At 38.3% G+C, this 25,493-nt stretch overlaps 1 protein-coding gene across 19 annotated transcripts in view; it reads right to left on the reverse strand.

The window, feature by feature from the left end:
• Lrrc7 (leucine rich repeat containing 7) overlaps positions 1–25,493 on the reverse strand; it is a 494,798-nt gene that overhangs the window by 368,343 nt on the left and 100,962 nt on the right. For all 19 annotated transcript variants that reach the window (XR_003954326.1, XR_003954327.1, NM_001370782.1 and 16 more), the window contains exon 2: positions 17,164–17,261. Coding sequence is in view for 12 of the 19 variants with exons in the window: in NM_001370782.1 (NP_001357711.1) it covers positions 17,164–17,261 (98 nt within the window). In the remaining 7 variants the exon portion in view is untranslated. The remainder of the gene's footprint in view (positions 1–17,163; positions 17,262–25,493) is intronic.

The raw sequence follows: 25,493 nt of genomic DNA on the forward strand, positions 1-25,493 counted from the left end.
GGGTGGGTATGGGGGACTTTTGGTATAGCATTGGAAATGTAAATGAGCTAAATACCTAATAAAAAATGGAAAAAAAAAGAGTCCTTGAAAGCCCATGAGTTAGTGGCTTGATTCCCAGAGAATTAATACTGTGGCGCTGGGGTGGGAAGGGGAACTTGGGTCAGATTGTTGGTTTGAGATGATTGGACTTCAATTAAGGATTAAGAGAGTTAGTTTGCTGCTCCTTTCCTTTTATATTTCCTAGCCATTAAATGAACAGTTTTTTTCTGACGACTGTTTCTGTTAAGGTTTTTTTCTGATGACTGTTTCTGTTAAGGTATACAGCTTGTCTCTGGTCTTAGAACCATGGGAGCAGTTATTAATGGACTGAAACTTTTAATTATGATAATCTCAAATAACTTATCTGTCATATTTTCCATAGCAATGATAAGCTGATTTAGACTGTTACATATGCAAAAAATAAAAAAATTAGAATTTATATTTCTCTCTCTCTGTCTGTCTCTCTGTCTCTCTGTCTCTCTCTCTCTCTCTCTGTGTGTGTGTGTGTGTGTGTGTGTGTGTGTGTGTGTGTGTGTGTGTGTAGAGGAATATATGCCATTTGTGTGTCCATGCAGACCAGAAAAGGGCAGGGATCAAATGCCTATAGTTGGAATTATAGGTGAGCATGAACTACCTAATACAGGTGCTGGGAATTAAAAGTGTGTTCTTTGGAAAAACACTAAGTTTCTTAATTGATGCCATCTCTCCAGATCCTTACATGGAATTTTATGATTCATTTATACATACATAGACATTTAAAGCTAGGATCGTTTCTGACTCTACTTAGGAAGTGAAGGAGTTTACTCGATCTTTAAAGTTTGAAGGAGTCCCTGCATTAGTATCCATCCCTCTTTTCTTTTAGATAGAACTGACTTGGTAAAGAAGCATTACATAATTCTTTTCTATAAAAAATTCCACTGTCAAAAATCACAAGCATGTCCTCCAATCTGGTCTTTGTAAATCATAAGAATGACAGCTAATATTTAACTTTCTGGCACTTTCCTGAGATTGCCAGTGGAATACAGAAATAATATGCTGGATATCATCAAAGTCCAACTATCCTTTTAGCTGTAACTACTGCAGTAGTAATTAAGTTGTGCCTTTGATAATTACTCACTGTTTAAAAAGGTGATTATATGTCAAATGTTATGTTTAGTACTAGAGATTAAAAGATGCATAAAACATGTCTGTTTCATCTGTAAGCAGTTTATAACAGAGAGGGCTGAAAGTGACATGCACGTGAGAGGATAATTTGTACTGCAGTAAGTACTACAAGAAGTACCACAAGAACACTCCAGGAACTATGGGAGGTATTACAGGAAGTACCATATGAGCAACACTGGGATTGTAGGACCTACTACAGCAAGACTTAAGGAAGTATTGAAAAACTTGTCTTGTTCAAAGAGTGTCAGGAAAAGAGAGGAAGAGGTTCATCTTCCTCCAAGAGAGCAAAAAGGTACAAGAAATGTGGTGATGAAGGAAGAGAATGGAACAAGAAGACATGTCGCTACCATCTCCGAACAGCAGAAAAGAATCCCCGAAACTAATGTCCTTCTCAAGGCAGTTTATTCAGGAACTTTACAATGTCCAGGAAAAAAGAATGCCCGACCTCTCTTGGCCATTCCCCTTTACATCCTCTCGTCCACTCCCCATCACCCCAGTCCACATAGGCACAGTTCATTGGCTCAGGACTACATTCTTCACATCATCTGATCTTACATAATGCAGCTCAAGGTACATGGCTATCTTGAGGGATATGAGGAAGTCATGTGCTAGTCATAAGACTTGGCAGCAGTCCCAGGCACCATCTTGGGGTCGCAGCCACACGCGCTCCTCACAAACACAAGCTTAAGCTTTGAGAATCATATTTGAAAAGTCTTTTATCTGATAACAAATCAATCCTTGGCCAAAATGTCTTAGATGAAACTTTCTTGTCAAAGTTTTCCTATCAGTTTTCTGGATTTTACCTGTTTTTTGTTTTGTTTTGTTTTTTGTTTTTTTTTTTTTTTCTTTTCAGAGATCCCTTGTTCTTTGGTTTCTTCTCAGTTATGGAAGTCAGTGATTAAAACTCATTCACAGTGAAGATCTATGTGACTGGAGAAACTGTACTTCAGGGTATGTCAGGTCCAATACAGACAAGTGAGAAGCTAGGTCACAGGTGAGAGAAAATGATGATGGATGTTTTCTAAACTTGCATCTAATATGCATTTAGGGGAGATGCTGTAGAAATAACAAGGTGACTATACCAAAGTGAGGATAAAATGCTACTTATGTATGTTCTTTGCTAGGATTTGTTTTTAATTCCACCAATACACCAGGGTAGGTCTTAGTAGCTATTACTATTTCTAAAGTTTAAGAATATTCAAGTTGCTGATAGAACAATATCTAATCTCTCTTTAATATTACTTTTACATTGTGATAAAATAAGTAGTAAGTGGAATGAGTTGATTATGTGTATGCACATAGAATTCAACTGAGCACAATTTCAGCTTTCTAATTGATTGGTTGACACTATGTAACTGCAACAGAAAACAATAAGAAGCAAGATGTTTAATAAGATTTTATAGTTCAAAATTAGAGATAATCAGAAGTCACTGAATATCTGTTTTCCATAGTCTTCTTGCTAAAGTTGTGTATATTATCTATTTGATTTTGTTGTACAGTTTATGTGATAGTCATCTTCGAAAGTTACCTTACTATGAGTACTGGGAGGTCTGGTCCCATCAGATGAATGCACAAAACTGAACTACTGAACAGAGGTGAGGCTTCATATAGAAATAAGTACCTGATGAAGTAAAGAAAACTTTTTCACACAGTACAGCTGAGATGAAGCTGAATAGAGGACCAGAGTTCCAGAATCACTTCTTTGTTTGCTTTGCTATTTGAGATAGGGTCTGATTATGTAGCTCAGGTTAGCCCATGGTTTGCTATTCTGCTTTTATTTCCCCTAGTGCTAAGATTTAGAACTTAAGGATTTTCCACCAGAGGAACCCTTGTCTATACTGCATTTACATTCTGTACCTATTTTTCTCTATACATCATAAGATATCTAAGCTGTATTGATGTTTCAATTGTTCATTCTTAAAATCTACAGTTCTTTAAAATCTATAATTCTTATAAGAGTGACTGTTGAAGTTCTCAGACTTTTGAAAGAGAAAAGCAAAATGGGAAACAATGTTTAAAGACAAGGTAGTTTATTCTAGCTTTAATGCATAAGCCTTCATTTTCAGCTTTTCTGGTAGCTAAGGCAGGAAGATTGAAAGTCCAAGGCTGGCTTGAGTGACAGAATGAGTTCAAGACCAACCTAAGCAACTTATCAAGACTTTATCTCAAACTATTTTAAAATATGAACAAAGAGGAAGGATGGTGGGATGTAGCCCAGTGGTGTGCACTTGCCTACCATGTAGGAGAACCTGGATTTCATCCCCTGTACTTCAGCTGTAGGAGGAAAATGATGGTTACAAAATATGAACAGCTATAACCACTTTGTGTAGAGGGAAATATACAGCCAGAACTCTGGGATTAGACTTGACCATGCCAGGAGTTTGTAAAGCCACCCCAAGCACAGGACCAGGTTCATTTACTTCCAGTGGCTAATACCATGATGATAATATGGATAAGTACAATGAACTTTACCAAAGGGGATAATGTTAAAATATTTTGACATTCAAAATGAATGCATGACATAAGTATTTGTTTTGGTTAGGTTGTTGTAGATTAAAAACATTTCAGTGTGGTTGAGTCAGAAAGATGAAGAGCTAAGTGGGTGATGAAATCGAAGGAGTAAGCAGAGTTATAACTCTGTGAGGTCTTAGAGCCTACAAGAATACCTTTGTCTCTCTTGGGTAAAATCCTAGGGCAATGTTAAGGCAAAAGACTTCCAGAACTGTATTTAGGGCCGTCACTTGAGGGAGTGGCAGCACCTTGGAACCTTTGCAAAGGTTGGTTGTGGAAGATTCAAATTGTAATTATGAAGTGACATTGAGAGACCTTGAAATCAAAATAAAGAGCAAAATGAGTGAGAGGCTATGAAAAATGAACTGTAGATTAAATGATTCTTAACATAATTTAAAAGTTAAAACAAAAATCCCAGGAGAATCTCAAGCTTTAAAGAAGGTATGACAGACATGACTTTTGATTTGTGGAGTTTGTATTGTTGGAATAGCTAAGATGTAATAAGCCAACGTCTGGATCAATGGATAGGTATCAATTGTGAGTCATATGATTTTGGGATTAACTGACATGCACTGTGACGATATGATCTGTGGTGGAAAGAAGACTTCAAACTGCTTATAGAAACTAGTATTTATAGCTGGAAAGAGACGAGTGTGCAAGAGAGTAACCTAAAATATTGGAAGAAAACTAAGAAAGCATTATACTATGATAGTCATGACCACAGGAGTATTTTAAAAAAATTTTTATTAGGTATTTTCTTCATTTACATTTCCAATTCTATCCCAAAAGTCCCCCATACCCTCCCCCCCACTCCCCTGCCTACCCACTCCCACTTCTTGGCCCTGGTGTTCCCCTGTACTGGGGCATATAAAGTTTGCACAACCAATGGGCCTCTCTTTCCAATGATGGCCGACTAGGCCATTTTCTGATACATATGAAGCTAGAGGCAAGAGCTCTGGGGTGTACTGGTTAGTTCATATTGTTGTTCCACCTATAGGGTTGCAGACCCCTTTAGCTCCTTGGGTACATTCTCTAGCTCCTCCATTGGGGGCTCTGTGATCCATCCAATAGCAGACTGTGAGCATCCACTTCTGTGTTTGCTAGGCCCTGGCATAGCCTCACAAGAGACAGCTATATCTGGGTCCTATCAGCAAAATCTTGCTAGTGTATGAAATGCTGTCAGCATTTGGAGGCTGATTATGGGATGGATCCCCGGGTATGGCAGTCTCTAGATGGTCCATCCTTTTGTCTCAGCTCCAAACTTTGTCTTTGTAACTCCTTCTAACCCTAACCCTAACCCTAACTCAAGAAGAACGAAGACCAAAGTGTGGTCACTTTGCCCCTTCTTAGAATTGGAAACAAAACACCCATGGAAGGAGCCACAGGAGCATTTGTGTTCATCTGTTCCTATTGCAAAAAGCTATGGTAAGCTCCAAGAATCACCAATAGAGGAATGTATTTCTTACAGTTCTGAGATCAAGTTGTGGCTGATTTGGGATTATAGAGAAAGTAATTTTATGGTTTATGGAGGTTCCTTCTCTACATGTATCCAGAGAACAGGAAGAATGAAGAAGGACCCCTCTAAGGGGTCTTTTTATGAATAATAAATCCATTTACAATGATTCTCAACTGACCATCAAACTATCTCAAAGCATGCCTCCTACCATCATCCCTAAGTAATCAGATTTTAACAAATGAATTTTGGAAGAATGTAATTGCTGAGATTATTTAATTAAAAAAAAACACTTAAAATACTTTAGCAACTGGCAAAGTAGAACTCTAAGATTATGCAGTGAATGTTGCTGCATCTTCTGATTTTTTTTAAAACATAAACTATTCATACAAATGCAGAAAACTGTGACCTTCCTCTAGATGAGAATATGGCAAGATACACTAGCACTATGGCTTCAATAAAATTATTTTGAATTAATAAAAATGGAAATTATCTTGGGTGGGTCTGGATTAATCAGATGAAAAGGCTGAAAACAGGGGCAAGAGTCTAACTGGGAAAAAGGAGAATAAACATCCATATTTAGAATGCTGTCTGGAACTTAAAGGGTGTTCCTCAGATGATAGTGAACAAAAAGAAAGGGCAATTGGTTCTCAACTCTATGGGAAATAAATTTTACCAGCAGGTTGAAAGCATTTACAAATCTATCTATTCCAAACTAAGCTTCTGATAAGTATCAAGCTGACAACCTTGGACTAAACTCTTGACTCACAATTGAGAGATAATAAATGACAATTTAAGCCAATGGATTTATTGTAGCTGGTGACATGACGATAGAAAATCTTCACAGCAGTGTGAAGTGAAGACATTATTGATGATCTGAGTGGTAGCTGTCCTAGTGGAGTGACAGGTTGGAGCTCCCCTCCCCCCACCTCCAGACACGTTTGAATGAGCAAGTGTGAAGCAAGCAAATGGGGCTGCCACATATGGCTCTTCGGGGGAATCTTTGAAAAAGAACATAAACATGTAATTTTAGCTGATTGTGGATATAGTTTTTTTTTTCCATTTTTTATTAGGTATTTAGCTCATTTACATTTCCAATGCTATACCAAAAGTCCCCCTTACCCACCCACCCCCACTCCCCTACCCACCCACTCCCCCCCTTTGGCCCTGGCGTTCCCCTGTACCGGGGCACACAAAGTCTGCGTGTCCAATGGGCCTCTCTTTCCAGTGATGGCCGACTAGGCCATCTTTTGATACATATGCAGCTAGAGTCAAGAGCTCAGGGGTACTGGTTAGTTCATAATGTTGTTCCACCTATAGGGTTGAAGATCCCTTTAGCTCCTTGGGTACTTTCTCTAGCTCCTCCATTGGGAGCCCTGTGATCCATCCATTAGCTGACTGTGAGCATCCACTTCTGTGTTTGCTAGGCCCCGGCATAGTCTCACAAGAGACAGCTACATCTGGGTCCTTTCAGTAAAATCTTGCTAGTGTATGCAATGGTGTCAGCATTTGGAAGCTGATTATGGGGTGGATCCCTGGATATGGCAGTCTCTACATGGTCCATCCTTTCATCTCAGCTCCATACTTTGTTTCTGTAACTCCTTCCATGGGTGTTTTGTTCCCACTTCTAAGGAGGGGCATAGTGTCCACACTTCAGTCTTCATTTTTCTTGAGTTTCATGTGTTTAGGAAATTGTATCTTATATCGTGGGTATCCTAGGTTTTGGGCTAGTATCCACTTATCAGTGAGTACATATTGTGTGAGTTCCTTTGTGATTGTGTTACCTCACTCAGGATGATGCTCTCCAGGTCCATCCATTTGGCTAGGAATTTCATAAATTCATTCTTTTTAATAGCTGAGTAGTACTCCATTGTGTAGATGTACCACATTTTCTGTATCCATTCCTCTGTTGAGGGGCATCTGGGTTCTTTCCAGTTTCTGGCTATTATAAATAAGGCTGCTATGAACATAGTGGAGCATGTGTCCTTCTTACCAGTTGGGGCTTCTTCTGGATATATGCCCAGGAGAGGTATTGCTGGATCCTCCGGTAGTACTATGTCCAATTTTCTGAGGAACCGCCAGACTGATTTCCAGAGTGGTTGTACAAGCCTGCAATCCCACCAACAATGGAGGAGTGTTCCTCTTTCTCCACATCCTCGCCAGCATCTGCTGTCACCTGAATTTTTGATCTTAGCCATTCTCACTGGTGTGAGGTGGAATCTCAGGGTTGTTTTGATTTGCATTTCCCTGATGATTAAGGATGTTGAACATTTTTTCAGGTGCTTCTCTGCCATTCGGTATTCCTCAGGTGAGAATTCTTTGTTCAGTTCTGAGCCCCATTTTTTAAGGGGGTTATTTGATTTTCTGAGGTCCACCTTCTTGAGTTCTTTATATATGTTGGATATTAGTCCCCTATCTGATTTAGGATAGGTAAAGATCCTTTCCCAGTCTGTTGGTGGTCTTTTTGTCTTATAGACAGTGTCTTTTGCCTTGCAGAAACTTTGGAGTTTCATTAGGTCCCATTTGTCAATTCTCGATCTTACAGCACAAGCCATTGCTGTTCTGTTCAGGAATTTTTCCCCTGTGCCCATATCTTCAAGGCTTTTCCCCACTTTCTCCTCTATAAGTTTCAGTGTCTCTGGTTTTATGTGAAGTTCCTTGATCCACTTAGATTTGACCTTAGTACAAGGAGATAAGTATGGATCGATTCGCATTCTTCTACATGATAACAACCAGTTGTGCCAGCACCAATTGTTGAAAATGCTGTCTTTCTTCCACTGGATGGTTTTGGCTCCCTTGTCGAAGATCAAGTGACCATAGGTGTGTGGGTTCATTTCTGGGTCTTCAATTCTATTCCATTGGTCCACTTGTCTGTCTCTATACCAGTACCATGCAGTTTTTATCACAATTGCTCTGTAGTAAAGCTTTAGGTCAGGCATGGTGATTCCACCAGAGGTTCTTTTATCCTTGAGAAGAGTTTTTGCTATCCTCGGTTTTTTGTTATTCCAGATGAATTTGCAAATTGCTCCTTCTAATTCGTTGAAGAATTGAGTTGGAATTTTAATGGGGATTGCATTGAATCTGTAGATTGCTTTTGGCAAGATAGCCATTTTTACAATGTTGGTCCTGCCAATCCATGAGCATGGGAGATCTTTCCATCTTCTGAGATCTTCTTTAATTTCTTTCTTCAGGGACTTGAAGTTTTTATCATACAGATCTTTCACTTCCTTCGTTAGAGTCACGCCGAGATATTTTATATTATTTGTGGCTATTGAGAAGGGTGTTGTTTCCCTAATTTCTTTCTCAGCCTGTTTATTCTTTGTGTAGAGAAAGGCCATTGACTTGTTTGAGTTAATTTTATATCCAGCTACTTCACCGAAGCTGTTTATCAGGTTTAGGAGTTCTCTGTTGGAATTTTTAGGGTCACTTATATATACTATCATATCATCTGCAAAAAGTGATATTTTGACTTCCTCTTTTCCAATTTGTATCCCCTTGATCTCCTTTTGTTGTCGAATTGCTCTGGCTAATACTTCAAGTACTATGTTGAAAAGGTAGGGAGAAAGTGGGCAGCCTTGTCTAGTCCCTGATTTTAGTGGGATTGCTTCCAGCTTCTCTCCATTTACTTTGATGTTGGCTACTGGTTTGCTGTAGATTGCTTTTATCATGTTTAGGTATTGGCCTTGAATTCCTGATCTTTCCAGAACTTTTATCATGAATGGGTGTTGGATCTTGTCAAATGCTTTTTCTGCATCTAACGAGATGATCATGTGGTTTTTGTCTTTGAGTTTGTTTATATAATGGATTACATTGATGGATTTTCGTATATTAAACCATCCCTGCATCCCTGGAATAAAACCTACTTGGTCAGGATGGATGATTGCTTTAATGTGTTCTTGGATTCGGTTAGCGAGAATTTTATTAAGGATTTTTGCATCGATGTTCATAAGAGAAATTGGTCTGAAGTTCTCTATCTTTGTTGGATCTTTCTGTGGTTTAGGTATCAGAGTAATAGTGACTTCATAAAATGAGTTGGGTAGAATACCTTCTACTTCTATCTTGTGAAAAAGTTTGTGCAGAACTGGAGTTAGATCTTCTTTGAAGGTCTGATAGAACTCTGCACTAAACCCGTCTGGTCCTGGGCTTTTTTTGGCTGGGAGACTATTAATAACTGCTTCTATTTCTTTAGGGGATATGGGACTGTTTAGAAGGTCAACTTGATCCTGATTCAACTTTGGTACCTGGTATCTGTCCAGAAATTTGTCCATTTCGTCCAGGTTTTCCAGTTTTGTTGAGTATAGCCTTTTGTAGAAGGATCTGATGGTGTTTTGGATTTCTTCAGGATCTGTTGTTATGTCTCCCTTTTCATTTCTGATTTTGTTAATTAGGATTTTGTCCCTGTGCCCTTTAGTGAGTCTAGCTAAGGGTTTATCTATCTTGTTGATTTTCTCAAAGAACCAACTCCTCGTTTGGTTAATTCTTTGAATAGTTCTTCTTGTTTCCACTTGGTTGATTTCACCCCTGAGTTTGATTATTTCCTGCCGTCTACTCCTCTTGGGTGAATTTGCTTCCTTTTTTTCTAGAGCTTTTAGATGTGTTGTCAAGCTGCTAGTATGTGCTCTCTCCCGTTTTTTCTTGAAGGCACTCATAGCTATGAGTTTCCCTCTTAGAAATGCTTTCATTGTGTCCCAAAGGTTTGGGTACGTTGTGGCTTCATTTTCATTAAACTCTAAAAAGTCTTTAATTTCTTTCTTTATTCCTTCCTTGACCAAGGTATCATTGAGAAGAGTGTTGTTCAGTTTCCATGTGAATGTTGGCTTTCTGTTATTTATTTTGTTATTGAAGATCAGCCTTAGTGCATGGTGATCTGATAGGATACATGGGACAATTTCAATATTTTTGAATCTGTTGAGGCCTGATTTGTGACCTATTATGTGGTCAATTTTGGAGAAGGTACCATGAGGTGCTGAGAAGAAGGTATATCCTTTTGTTTTAGGATAAAATGTTCTGTAGATATCTGTCAGATCCATTTGTTTCATCACTTCTGTTAGTTTCAGTGTGTCCCTGTTTAGTTTCTGTTTCCATGATCTGTCCATTGGTGAAAGTGGTGTGTTGAAGTCTCCCACTATTATTGTGTGAGGCGCAATGTGTGCTTTGAGCTTTACTAAAGTTTCTTTAGTGAATGTGGCTGCTCTTGTATTTGGAGCATAGATACTCAGAATTGAGAGTTCCTCTTGGAGGATTTTACCTTTGATGAGAATGAAGTGTCCCTCCTTGTCTTTTTTGATGACTTTGGGTTGGAAGTCAATCTTATCAGATATTAGGATGGCTACTCCTGCTTGTTTCTTCATACCATTTGCTTGGAAAGTTGTTTTCCAGCCTTTCATTCTGAGGTAGTGTCTATCTTTTTCTCTGAGATGAGTTTCCTGTAAGCAGCAAAATGTTGGGTCTTGTTTGTGTAGCCAGTTTGTTAGTCTATGTCTTTTTATTGGCGAGTTGAGACCATTGATGTTAAGAGATATTAAGGAAAAGTAATTGTTGCTTCCTGTTATTTTAGTTGTTAAAGGTGGCATTCTGTTCTTGTGGCTGTCTTCTTTTAGGTTTGTTGAGGGATTACCTTCTTGTTTTTTCTAGGGCGTTGTTCCCGTTCTTGTATTGGTTTTTTTCTGTTATTATCCTTTGAAGGGCTGGATTCGTGGAGAGATAATGCGTGAATTTGGTTTTGTCGTGGAATACTTTGGTTTCTCCCTCTATGATAATTGAGAGTTTGGCTGGGTATAGTAGCCTGGGCTGCAGTTTGTGTTCTCTTAGTGTCTGTATAACATCTGTCCAGGCTCTTCTGGCTTTCATAGTCTCTGGTGAAAAATCTGGTGTAATTCTGATAGGCTTGCCTTTATATGTTACTTGACCTTTTTCCCTTACTGCTTTTAGTATTCTATCTTTATTTAGTGCATTTGATGTTCTGATTATTATGTGTCGGGAGGAATTTCTTTTCTGGTCCAGTCTATTTGGAGTTCTGTAGGCTTCTTGTATGTTCATATGCATCTCATTCTTTAGATTTGGGAAGTTTTCTTCAATAATTTTGTTGAAGATGTTTGCTGGACCTTTGAGTTGAAAATCTTCATTCTCATCCACTCCTATTATCCGTACGTTTGGTCTTCTTATTGTGTCCTGGATTTCCTGGATATTTTGAGTTAGGATCTTTTTGCATTTTCCATTTTCTTTGATTGTTGTGCCGATGTTCTCTATGGAATCTTCTGCACCTGAGATTCTCTCTTCCATCTCTTGTATTCTGTTGCTGATGCTCAAATCTATGGTTCCAGATTTCTTTCCTAGGGTTTCTATCTCTAGTGTTGCCTCGCTTTGAGTTTTCTTTATTGTGTCTACTTCCCTTTTTAGGTCTAGTATGGTTTTGTTCATTTCCATCACCTGTTTGTATGTTTTTTCCTCTTTTTCTGTAAGGACTTCTACCTGTTTGATTGTGTTTTCCTGTTTTTCTTTAAGGACTTGTAACTCTTTAGCAGTGTTCTCCTGTATTTCTTTAAGTGATTTATTAAAGTCCTTCTTGATGTCCTCTACCATCATCATGAGATATGCTTTTAAATCTAGGTCTAGGTTCTCAGGTGTGTTGGGGTTCCCTGGACTGGGCGAAGTGGGTGTGCTGGGGTCTGGTGATGGTGAGTGGTCTTGGTTCCTGTTAGTAAGATTCCTCCGTTTACCTTTCGCCATCTGGTAATCTCTGGAGTTAGTAGTTATAGTTGACTCTGTTTAGAGATTGTTCTTCTGGTGATTCTGTTACCGTCTCTCAGCAGACCTGGGAGACAGATTCTCTCCTCTGAGTTTCAGTGCTCAGAGCACTCTCTGCTGGCAAGCTCTCTTACAGGGAAGGTGCGCAGATATCTTGTATTTGGACCTCCTCCTGGCCGAAGAAGAAGGCCCAAAACAGGACCTTTCTCAGACACTGTGTTGCTTTGCAGTTCCCAGGTGGTACAGACTCTCACCTAAGCAGACTAAATTCCTAAGTTCCTTGGAGTCCCGGGACCAAGATGGCGACCGCTGCTGCTGTGGCTTAGGCCGCCTCCCCAGCCGGGCGGGCACCTGTCCTCCGGTCCGGAAGGTGGCCGGCTGTCCCCGGTCCACACAGGGTGCTGCCTCAGCCCCTCTGTGCTTCTGCCTGTTCCAGAGGCTGTCAGGTTCTCTGGCGCACCCTCTCACCTGTTCAGACTAATTTCCTAAGTTCGGCGGGTCCCGGACCAAGATGGCGACCGCTGCTGCTGTGGCTTAGGTCGCCTCCCCAGCCGGGCGGGCACCTGTCCTCCGGTCCGGAAGGTGGCCGGCTGTCCCCGGCCCACACAGGGTGCTGCCTCAGCGCCTCTGTGCTTCTGCCTGTTCCAGAAGCTGTCAGGTTCTCTGGCGCACCCTCTCACCTGTTCAGACTAATTTCCTAAGTTCGGCGGGTCCGGACCAAGATGGCGACCGCTGCTGCTGTGGCTTAGGCAGCCTCCCCAGCCGGGCGGGCACCTCGTGGATATAGTTTTAAGGACATATATTTATTTGACTTTTTAAATGTGGAATAACTTGTCTATGTCTAAAAGTTTGTTTTTACAGCATTTCCTCTTTTTTTTTTTTTTTTTTTTTTTTAAAGTTAATGGATGTCTGGATGTCTGCTCAGCCTCACTAGATACCGGACATCTAGATAAAATAAATATTTAAAAACTAGCTAAGAACACTATCTGGTGACCCAGTCTTGATCTTAATATTGAAAACACTATAAAATGTTAGAGATTACAAAAGGTAGCATAAAATATGCCATTTATTAAGACATCCCACAAAAACACCCTGTCATTTTAACAGAGCTCCATATTCCTCTGTTTCTCTAGCAGGTAGATGATTCCCCTGGCCCTTCTATGATTCTGCTTTTCTGTGACAACTTTCCCTGGGAAGTGAGCAGAAGTTGTGGGTTGGATGCTAGGCTGAACTTGTGGATTCAAGAGATGTAACTATACCAATTTGTCTTAATCAGGGTTTCTATTCCTGCACAAGCATCATGACCAAGAAGCAGTTAGGGAGGAAAGGGTTTATTCAGCTTACAATTCCACACTGCTGTTCATCACCAAGGAAGTCAGGACTGGAACTCAAGCAGGGCAGGAAGCAGGAGCTGATGCAGAGGCCATGGAAGGATGTTCCTTACTGGCTTGCTTACCCTGGCTTGCTCAGCCTGCTCTCTTATAGAACCCAAGACTACCAGCCCAGGGATGGTCCCACTCACAAGGGGCCTTTCCACCTTGATCACTAATTGAGTAAATGCCTTACAGCTCGGTCTCATGGAGGCATTTCCTCAAGAGAAGCTCCTTTCTCTGTGATAACTCCAGCTTGTATCAAGTTGACCAGTGTTAGGTGTATTGTCTGATAACATGAATTATAGTCTAGCAGTTGCAAGGTCAGCTTGTTGCTACCTATGTGGAACCTGTAGTGTACTGCACATTATTTTTTTCTATAGAATGAATAATATGGATTTTCAGGTTTTGGCATTTCATTATTTTGAAAGTTAGAAGCTCATAAATTTTTAGGCAATTTGCATTTTTTGATATAAAAATATTCTATTGTTGAGGTTTGATCATTTGCTATGTATTATAGTGCTAAATGCTGGCCCCCAAGACATGGTTGCCCCCAGAGATGAGAGAATATGCACATAGACCCAAGTGACACTATGTAACTTGACCCCCAAATTATCCCTGATTGGTGAATAAAATTGTGTACAGCCTATAGTGGGCAAGAGATAGGTGGATTTTTTTGGTTCCCGGGATTGGAATAAGAGGCAGGGACCAGGAAGAGAGGGATAAAGGAAGTAGGCAAAGATAGAAGTTGCTGTGGGGTAGATAAGTTATGAAAACATGGTCATGAAAGCTGGGCAATTGGAGGTAAGAGAAGGCTAGATGGAAAATAGCAAGTTGTATGGGGTTATTGATGGGGAAGTAGATTCTAGTAGCTAAGAGGGTAGATATCTACTCAGCTCTACTGAATTAAAGGCTGATTATAAATATAAATGTTGTATTTTTTAATTTGGTAACTGAATGATCAAAGGCAGGGTGCAAACCCCAAATTTGAGATTAAATATCTACTACAACTTTCTATTTTCCTCAAACAGAAGATTAATTTGGCAAAAAACCATATTAGTAAGCTAAAAGAGACAAAGTTAGAGGGAGGGAAAGAAATCAAGAGGCTGAGAAAAACTTTATATGTCCTAGGTTCTGTGCAACACACTTAATATAAATCTTTATCTTCTCACAATAGTCCTGTAAATCATCAAGGCGTGGCTCACTATTAATCTTACTTTAGAGGTATATCAATAGAGCTCTTTATGAAAATAACACACAGCATACTGCAGCTAGTTATTGTCATGAGTTGTGCTAGAGAATAGACCTTCTCACATGCTGCTAAAGTTAATAAAATACCGCAGTGTTTTGTCACTACTATTAAAAAGATGGTGTCCTTTTCTCAGGAGTTAATGCTTCCCTACCAGAGCACAGTGGGGACTTCTCATTATATTAACTAACGACAACCTGGAGATTTTATATATATATAATCTATCTATCTATCTATCTATCTATCTATCTATCTATCTATCTATCTATCTATCTATCTATCTATAATCTATATATATCTATATATAATCTATCTATCTATCTATCTATATAATCTATCTATCTATCTATCTATCTATCTATCTATCTATCTATCTATCTATCTATCTATCCATACTAACTTTCTTAGATACATGTGAAGTATATGCAAGAAGCTTATTGCTTATAAGTATGAAATATATCTATTGATATCTCCATCATCATTAGTCTTGTGTATTTGATGGCTTAATCTCATCCACCATCAATCACTTGCTTAGTCGGTGACTTTCAGGCTTATCCTTGCATCACATTCTCTAATGGGGCTTCTTAAAGTATAGATCACTACTCTTGTCTGAAGAGATACTTAATTCAACAAGTTTGGCCACAAGCCTTTGAATCTGTGCATCTAATGAGTTCTTAGGGTGATTTATCTGCTGTTGGTTTCAGTGCCCCAATTTAAGAATCACTTATTCAGACAGGAGTTCAAATCTTTCTCAAGACATATGGGATGACTGGCTCATTATGCCAGCACTGAGAAGACTGAGACAAGAGGCCAGTCTGGGCTATCTAGTGAGACTTTGTTTCAAAGAACAAAACCAAATAGATAAACAATTTTTTTTCTTATAAAGAACCAGGCACAGGAATTTGGCTTTGTTCTGTGGAACATTTAGCCTTAGTCATGACTGCTGAGTCTTTCTGTGCAGGCAAAAGTAGTTCTTCAGAACATCTAAACAAATGTGTAATGCCAATGTTTCCATAAAATCATATGTACAGAAATAGGCATCAGGATGAATACCATGGTAAATTGCAGTTGAGTAACCACTGGCCTACATAATTCACTAAAAGAGTACTCATGGAAAAAAAAAATCACTATATATTAAACAGCAACTACCTGGCAACCATCTATCAATGTATCCACATATCTTCTAAGTTTTTAAGTTAAATGTATAAGCCTATTCCAGAGATTTAGATGTTGTGTTTAACCAGAAAAGAGGGGAAATCCCAGTGATTCCTATAAATTCAGTAACGGAGATAATACTTAAAAGCTAGGATCTTCATAAGTGCTTTTAGCTAAATAGCATCTCCACTTTCACATTTTAGTATTTATTGGATATTGTTTATAGGGTTAAGAGACATTAATTCACATGCAAAAGATCAACACTCTAGTGAATGACATAAAAATTACTGCAAAAACATATCTCTTGACTTTACTACACAACAGCCAGTATAAGCGCTTCACTTGAGTTTGCAGGCAGTATATGTGATCCTTACACTTCAAACTACTTTAAAATCCAAATGTAAAGTTAACAGTCTACTGTGCCGTCTGTGGAGCTCAGCATTAACTTTATAGTTAAGAAATGTAAGTTCTTAAATTTGGACAAAATTCAGATGAATGTTTGTCATAATGGAACATAATTTAGTATGCTGAAAATAACTCCATGTAAATACCACAAGAAAAGTTAGGATCATGAGTCATCTGACAAATTTCAAATGCGAATAGCATGTCAAAAGTCTCCAACAATCTGTTATATGCTATGGAATATAAATATTTAAATGAAGTCTCTACAGATGACTACACATGCTAATATAAAATAATTTGAGGCTGGATTAAAGTGTCTTTACAGTGTCACTTATAAAATCTATCTTTCAAAACATTTTACTAAATTCCTTTAAATCAAACATTTCAGTTGACAAATGGGTCTGCATTTACCCTTAGGCATTTAATTCTCTAGGAACAGTGTTTTTCAAAGAGTGTGGCATTTTAAGAAAGCAAAAAAAAAAAAAAAGTTCAAAAGAGAGCTGTAGTGCAATGGAAACTGTAAAATGTTGATTTTAAGCACATTTTATAAGGTTTTTTACCTCAGGACATTAGTATGCATAACATAGAGTGATTCTGAAAGATTTAGAGACTGTGTGGACTTTTCTGTTCTCATTTAACACAAAATTCAAATGCCACGGGAATTTGTTAAAATACCAGAGGAATGATCTTGGGAAAAGAGCTTGTAGCACTTGTATTTGTTATAATTTAAAAAAATCAAGTCAATGTAACATATATTTATTGAATATATCTCCAAATTGCCTGAGCTTTTTAAAGTGAACCTGTCCTTCCTTCCTTCCTTCCTTCCTTCCTTCCTTCCTTCCTTCCTTCCTTCCTTCCTCTCTCTCTCTTTCTCTCTTTCTTTCTGTTTCTTTCTTGTCCTTTTTCTTTCTTTTTCTTTCTTTCTTTCTTTCTTTCTTTCTTTCTTTCTTTCTTTCTTTCTTTCTTTCTTTCTTTCTTTCTTTCTTTCTTCTTCTTCTTCTTCTTTTTTTTTTTCTTGTGCCAATCACCAAAAATCTACCTAGAACATGGTTAATCCGATTAGCTGTACTTACACTCCTCTTCAGGCCTCTTCCGAAGTGCTGCACGAGCCTCCTTACAAGGACTTCTCTGATATTGTGGGGGATTCCTTCCCCGTATTAGGCTCTCCATCCTATAAGAGAAAGACCAGTAGTGTTTTAATACCTGAATCTTGGTTGATAATAGAAATATCATATTGAAGTTTAAATACTGACAGAAGGTTTGTACCCTACTTTGTACCACTGAGAGTATCTAACAGATAAGATGACAAGGGAGTGTGGAGCATGGTAAGCTGGAGAATGCTTGGCCTTTAAAAGCTATATTGATTTAAAATGTTAAAACATCCGGTGGAACTAGAGAGACAGTTTAGTAATGCCAGTGCTTGTCCTATAAGCACAAGGACTTGAGTTTTATCTCCAAAAACTATGTAAAAATGTTGGGTGTGGTGGCATGCTCTTGTAATCCCAGTGCTGGGGAAGCAGACAGATAGATCCTGTGGGCTTGTTGGCCAGCCAGAAAAATCTACTCAACAATTTCAGGACAGCAACCCTGTTTCAAATACACAAAGTGGCTTAAGTAATGACAGCACACTTTGTCTTCTGGCATCCACATGTATTTGCTCCTATATGTATGTATGTATACACACACACACACACACACACACACACACACACACACCCTACCATGTGGACAAATCCCATACATAGTTTAGTAAGAGACTGTTAAGAATGAATGTTTTTGTCTTACTCCAAAGTATTTGGAACTAATGAGATTTAGAAGTAGATCTAGAGGATGCTATAACAATGGTGTCTTCATAGTAGGATCACTGTCGTAAGGTTGAGAGAAAGAACAGAGATCTGTTTCTCTTCCATACAAGACCAGTGAGAAGACTGTCATCAGAAAGAAGGCCTTGCCTCAAAGCAAAACTACTTGCACCATGACCTTGGCCTTCTCAGTCTAAAATCTATGAATTGAACATACCCATCATTTAACCATTATGCCCGTGATAATTTATCAGATATTCCAATCAGTCCAAAGGGAAACTATTAAAAAAGAGTAATCTCTTGAAAATATAAAAGTTTATAAAAAAATCTTAGAGAATAGTCTTCAGGGGTAGACTTTCTGCTTCTTTCCATGCTACTGGGTGATTATGAAAGAATTTCTTTATTATTATTACTACTACTATTGTTTTATTAGTAGTAGCAATAATTATTACTATGTATACATATTAATATACTTGTGTACATATCTATAAAGCATAAGAAAATGTTTCAGAATATGCAATTATAACTTATATCTTAGCTTCATTTGAATGTTATTTTAGGTGAGGAATAGTTATTGATCTTGAAATAATGATGGTACTATGGCAGAAACATAAGGGGGACCTGAAAAATTTAAGATACAATTTGCCAGGCACTGAAGGAACAGCCATCCAGAGACTGTCCCATCTGCGGATCCATCCCATATACAGTCACCAAACAGTGACATTATTGTGGATGCCAAGAAGTGTATACTGACAGAAGCCTAATATAACTCTTTCCTGAGAGTCTCTGCCCGAGCCTGATAAATACAGAGGTAGATGCTCACAGCCAACCATTGGACTGAGCATGAGGTCCCCAGTGGAGGAGTTAGAAAGGACTGAAGAGCTGAAGGGGTTTGCAACCCCATAGAAAGAACAATATCAACCAACCAGACACCCCAGAGCTCCCAGGGACTAAACTACCAAGCAAAGAATATATACGGAGGGACCCATGGCTGAAGCTGTATATATGTGGCAGAGGATGGCCCTGTCAGTAGTCAATGGGATGAGAGGCCCTTGGTTCTGTGAAGGTTCGATGCCCCAGTGTAGGGGAATGGGAGAGCAGGGAGGCAGGAGTGGGTGGATGCGGGGAGGAACACCCTCATAAATTCAGGGGGAGGAGGGATGGGATAGGGAGTTTCAGGGGGAAATCGGGAAAATGGATAACATTTGAAATGTAAATAAAGAAAATATCCAATAAAAATTCTTTGATTTTAATATTAAAATATTTTCACAAAAAGATATATAAATAACAAGGATATGTAAATAGTTAATATATATGAACAATTTAATATGCATACATATAATTTCATTATCAATGTTATAAGCATTAAGTTTCTATTTTCTTTTTTGTGGTCATGATTATAATGGTCAATTTTAATACAAATATATTTCATGGTATTATTTCTAAATTGTTTTATCATTGTATTACTAAGTAAATATTTCTTATGTTTTTTTTTTTTTGTAATACAATGTGCTTATTTCTTGGAAGAGAATCCTAACTTTTGCCATGAGGCTTAGATATGAAAATTAAACTCATCCAGTTTTTCAGTTTTTGACTCTTGAGTCAATTCAGTATACAATTTTGATAATCTGATTGAGCAAATGTATGAATTTCCATGAGAGTCTAATGATAATTTAAGTGAATATTCACCAGTATTTATAAATTCAATATACTAAAATGAAGCAACTACAACCTGCATATGTAATGTCTCCATAGATGTGTATAAGTATTTGTTCTACTGCTGGGGATTGAACAAGGGTCTTAAATGTAGTAGGTAAATAGTCTACCACTGATTCATATCTTGGCCCTTGCATAGCTTTTTTTCCCATTTTTTATTAGGTATTTAGCTCATTTACATTTCCAATGCTATACCAAAAGTCCCCATACCCCCTCCCCACTCCCCTACCCACCCACTCCCCCTTTTTGGCCCTGGCATTCCCCTGTACTGGGGCATATAAAGTTTGCAAGTCCAATGGGCCTCTCTTTGCGTGATGGCCGACTAGGCCATCTTTTGATACATATGCAGCTAGAGACAAGAGCTCCAGGGTACTGCTTAGTTCATATTGTTGTTCCACCTATAGGGTTGCAGTTCCCTTTAGTTCCTTGGGTGCTTTCTCTAGTTCCTCCATTGGGGCCCCTGTGGTCCATTCAATAGCTGACTGTGAGCATCCACTTCTGTGTTTGCTAGGCCCTGGCATAGTCTCACAAGAGACAGCTATATCTGGGTCCTTTCAGCAAAATCTTGCTAGTGTATGCAATGGTGTCAGCGTTTGGAAGCTGATCATGGGATGGATCTCTGGATATGGCAATCACTAGATGGTCCATCCTTTCGTCACACTTCCAAATTTTGTCTCTGTAACTCCTTCCATGGGTGTTTTGTTTCCTATTCTAAGAAGGGGCAAAGTGTCCACACTTTGGTCTTCGTTCTCTTGGGTTTAATGTTTTTAACAAATTATATCTTATATCTTGGGTATCCTAAGTTTCTGGGCTAATATCCACTTATCAGTGAGTACATATTGTGAGAGTCCCTTTGCGATTGTGTTACCTCACTCAGGATGATGCCCTCCAGGTCCATCCATTTGGCTAGCTTTTTTTTTTAACCAGTTTTTCTCATCATAATTAAATCTTGATATGAAAGGAGAAGTTATCCATGTTGGAATATGTGTAAGCCAATTTTGAGAAAACTTGCTTATTTTCTTAATATCTGTATTCTGTGAGAACAGAGATTCATTTCCACATAACTCTGGTGGGGAATAGATTTCAAGATTCAGGGAGTTTGCACTTGAATAGTAGCAACTGGCATCCAAGTACCTAGTTACCAGAGGTTGCAATTTGGGCAAACCAAACACCTATGTCAGAATATAGGCAATTTTAGGAGTAAAGCATGGACAAGATAGGGTGGTCTTCATGTTGACTGCTGATTGGGGGCCGTCTCTTACAGGATGGCACCAGGGAACTTTGCTCACACAGTCTGTGATTGCTTCAGTTTTTCATCAGTAAAGTGATACGCAGTTCTACTAACTTTTTGTGAGGATCAGATATGTCAGCATAGATGAAGTGGTTTGTGGCATATCACAGGGCAACAGGGTAGATAAAGGAATGGTTATGAATAGAAATTTTGACAAATAGAAATGAAACTATAAAGTAACACTTTTGTGTCTATTGTGCTAGGAAAAATGTCAGCACTTCCCTTTTACAGAAAAGAAAAGAAACATTTGGCCTTGTGGAGAAAAATATCTGAGGAAGGAAATGTTTTTGTCATTGTGGAAACAGAAAACACCCACATCCATTGGAGATACCTAAATTAAACTGCTTTGAAATTCCATTTTACCTCAGCCAAAAGGACTACCATAGAAAGACAGACTGTAACAAATTCTGGAGAGATTGTGGTGAAAGAAATCTTTAATCAACATTGGTTGGAGTGTAGACTGGAGAAGTCACTATGGATATCAGTGTGTGTGTGTGTGTGTGTGTGTGTGTGTGTGTGTGTGTTCAAAAAAACTAAAAGTAGAACACCTATATGATCTGGCTATACTATTCCAGGAATAAAGCACTGGGACTCTGGGACTCCACATCTCACCATAGAGAATGTACACCCATATCATTATTAGTCAAAACACCAGGAAATGGAGTCAGACTAGATGACCATAACTGATATGCAAAATGTATTCATGTACGAGTGAACAATGATAGTGACTAAGAAACTAGAAAGGACCTGTAGAGGAAGAGAGAAAGGTATGGAACTGGTAGAAAACATGTGATAAGAGAGTGGGTTCAGGAATACTGGGGTCCAGAAGGGTATAAACAGGGCCAAGGACAGGAAGATGGGGAAAGAGAATCAGACAAAACCATATATGTACAAAAGGGAAAAATCCATATATAATAACTGCCAGTTTTCAGAAATGAAAATGTTGATATAGTGTACTTCAATTAATCAATTCATTTAAGAAATTACAAGTAAAAATCTAAGAATATTTCGATGAATAAAATGCCCTGTTATCCATGTCATATTATTTAAAGAGCTAAATACCTTATTATTTTTCAGGGTTTAGACAATTCAAAATTTAGAACTGTTCTCTGACTACAGGAATACTACTGAAGCATCTCTAATGTCTCACAATTTACCCGTTTCATTCAGTACCCAGTGAAATGATCAGAAAGAGATTTTTTAAGTGAGTATATGAAGGCTTAGAGTTTCTCAGTTACTTATTCATAGCCACATGGGCTGTGGAAGATGTAGTCAGTCTTTCCTGGCCTTCACTTTCTGATTTTACCCCATTATCCCATGCCCATGATTATATGGAAATAATATGCCTATCATTCTATTGAGTAAAGCACCATTAACTGAGGTAAAAATCCTTCATAAACACAACATTAATATGAGCTGTATACTGATATATGAAAGTTTAATGTACAGCTTCTTAACAGATCAACCAACAGTATATAAACAAATGTGTTTGTTAATATATAATAATATTCCATGTTATGATTTGATTGTTGTCCTGGTGTCACTTGATGTCTGCTTCATTCAGTGACATTTTATCTTCAAGAACTACTGAAAAGTTAACTGGAGCCAAAAAAAATGCCTATAAATTATGTATATCACATAGCCATGGAAGCAAACATTGAAAACATTAAGATTCTTTTCATTCTTCAGATTTGTAAATGTTGTGCCCACTGGGAGACATGCAGTCATGTCCACAGTGTTATATAACTGGCACTCCAGTCTTCTGGAGATCACACTGATATTTATGCAAACTTTTCAACCAGTGCAATTTGTGGTACATGGTGTACATTATATGTCCAAACAAAGTTACCAAGGCTGGAACCTTGGAACACTCCAGTGCTCTGCAAAGGAGCTGTCTCACCCATTCTTTAGCTTGGCACATTACCAGTGAGGTGTGTTAATAGTTCCAGCAGTGAGAGATGAAGTGTGATGACCACAGAGAAAGCAGATGGTTTAAGTCTCATTGAGAGGTTTGAAAAAGTGTTCCCCACATGTCTTTTTGCTGAGAAGTATGAACATCTATAACATCCATATACATTTCAAACAACATGAGTAGGCATTTGTAATATGTAAGCAAAATAAGTCCACAACCTGTTTGATATCTTCCTAGAGCCTGTTTGATATTTGAGATCTACTATAGCCAGATCTCAGTCAGCTGAGAACCTTTAAACAATCACCCCTTACTCTGTTCCAAAGCAAAAGATGCTTACTGAAGATGTAGTCAGTGAAGTCAGATTCTTTTTTTTCCTTTTTTTATTAGGTGTTTTCCTCATTTACATTTCCAATGCTATCCCAAAAGTCCCCCATACCCTCCCCCACTCCCTTATCCACCCACTCCCACTTTTTGGCCCTGGCGTTCCCCTGTACTGGGGCATATAAAGTTTGCAAGTCCAATGGGCCTCTCTTTCCACTGATGGCCGACTAGGCCATCTTTTGATACATATGCAGCTAGAGTCAAGAGCTCCAGGGTACTGGTTAGTTCATAACGTTGTTCCACCTACAGGGTTGCAGATCCCTTTAGCTCCTTGGGTACTTTCTCTAGCTCCTCCATTGGGGGCCCTGTGATCCGTCCATTAGCTGACTGTGAGCATCCTAACATAAACACCTGTGAAGTCAGATTCTTAAAGATTCCTCTGTTCAGTGTTAGAGGATAGGAATGCCAGATAGTTGTGCTGGCCGTGCACAGCCACTGTGGACTTTAAACTAGCTAGTGTCACAGAGGAACTAAAATTGGGATTTAATAATCGTTTTAAGTCTTAGTTTATTATAATGGGAATTTCAATAACTACACATAGCTACAGCTTTTCAGATTAGCATGTCTGGAAGTATCTAATCATCATACAAGCACTGAAAATACACACTTAAGTTACTTTTCTATAATTATAATAAAACACCATGACCAAAAGCAACTTGGGGAGGAAAAGCTTTATTTCAGCTTGTAGTTCCACATCAAAGTCCATCTTTGAAGGAAGTCAGTACAGGAGCTCAAGGCAGGAATGCAGAGGTAGGAACTCAAGCAGAATCTATGGGGGAATTTTTCTTATTGACTTTGTCTTCATGGCTCATTCACTTTCCTTTTTTATTTTTATTTTTATTTTTGTAGCACCCAGTTCCACCAACCAAGTGGTAGCACTACCTACAGTGAGGTGTATACTTTCATATCAATTATTAACTAAGAAAATGCATTATAGGTTTGCCCACAGACCAGTCTAGGGAGGTTCATTTTATTATGAGATTATTCCATAGAAAATGACTCATTGTGTCAAGTTGATATAAAATTAGCCAGTACTATATAGCTTGTGCTTCTATAGCAATGCTTCTCAACCTACCAGTTGTGACCCACTTGACAAACCTTTATTTCAAAAAATATTTACACTATGATTTATAACAGTAGCAAAATTACAAGTATGAAATAGCACCAAAAATGATTTTATAATTAGTGATTACCACAACATGAGGAACTGTATTAAAGGGTCACTGCATTAGGCAATTTGAGAACAACTTTTCTCGAGGTTAAAACTTCAAAAGAAGTAATCTATAGAAAACTAAACAAATTAGTACTATGAATGAAATCATAGCATTATTCTGCAGATAAAAAGATGATTGTTATAGTTAGAAATAATAGTAGAAAGAGATTTATGCCCTCATACAGAAAAGGAAAACATAAAGTCAAAAGGCATATTGGTAATATACTATGAACATTGATTTTTTTTTTAATGCCCTTAAACCATCAACTTCCTGGATTTTCAAGTCTCCTTATTTAGCTTTGAATTCATGGAAGAGTTGAAGGCAGAATGGAAATAGACTTGTTTCATCAGTGATAACTTTTATTTAAGGACAGTTGAATCCAAACCATAGCAGTCTGATCACCAGAGCCTGGATATGCTCCCAGAGAACACACGTGTAGAGTACAACTGAGTGGTCATGTGGATGAACTACAAATGACAGCATAGAAACAATCAGTGCTCAGTTATCTTGCCTAAACATGTTGACTTAACTCATTAAGGAAAAGTTAAAGTTGAAAAGGAATATCACTTTGAGGAGAATGAATTTCTAGAAAAAGTAAAATTCCTACTCCAGAAATACAGGCAAAAGGCTATAGAGCTGGAGATGAGACAGGTTGTCTTGCGGATGATAACAGTAATTTCTCAAAGAGCAAGAATCAGAAATGGTTTCAGAGAGGAGACTATTTTATATTTCTTTATCATGTACCTTGAGAACCACCAAACATAGTGGTACATTTTCTCCTACTTTTAAAATTAGCCTTTAATTTTAATTAATTTTATTTTTGTTTGTTTGTTATATTACATGTCCATATGTGCATAAAGGCATGTCAGGTAAACATGCACACATGCAAGTGGAGGCCAGAATCTAACATTTGAGGTCCTCATTGATTGCTTATTAAATAAAGTTTTGAGACAGAGCTTTTCACTGAACCTGGGTTAGGCTAGACAGATAGGCCAATGAACTCCTGGGGTCTATCTACCCATGTCGTGAATACTATGTAAATATATTTTTACTTCGGTTGTTGGGATTTGACTCAGGCCTTCATGCT

This window comes from Mus musculus, chromosome 3, assembly GCF_000001635.26.
Source record: "Mus musculus strain C57BL/6J chromosome 3, GRCm38.p6 C57BL/6J".
Taxonomy (NCBI): domain Eukaryota; kingdom Metazoa; phylum Chordata; class Mammalia; order Rodentia; family Muridae; genus Mus; species Mus musculus.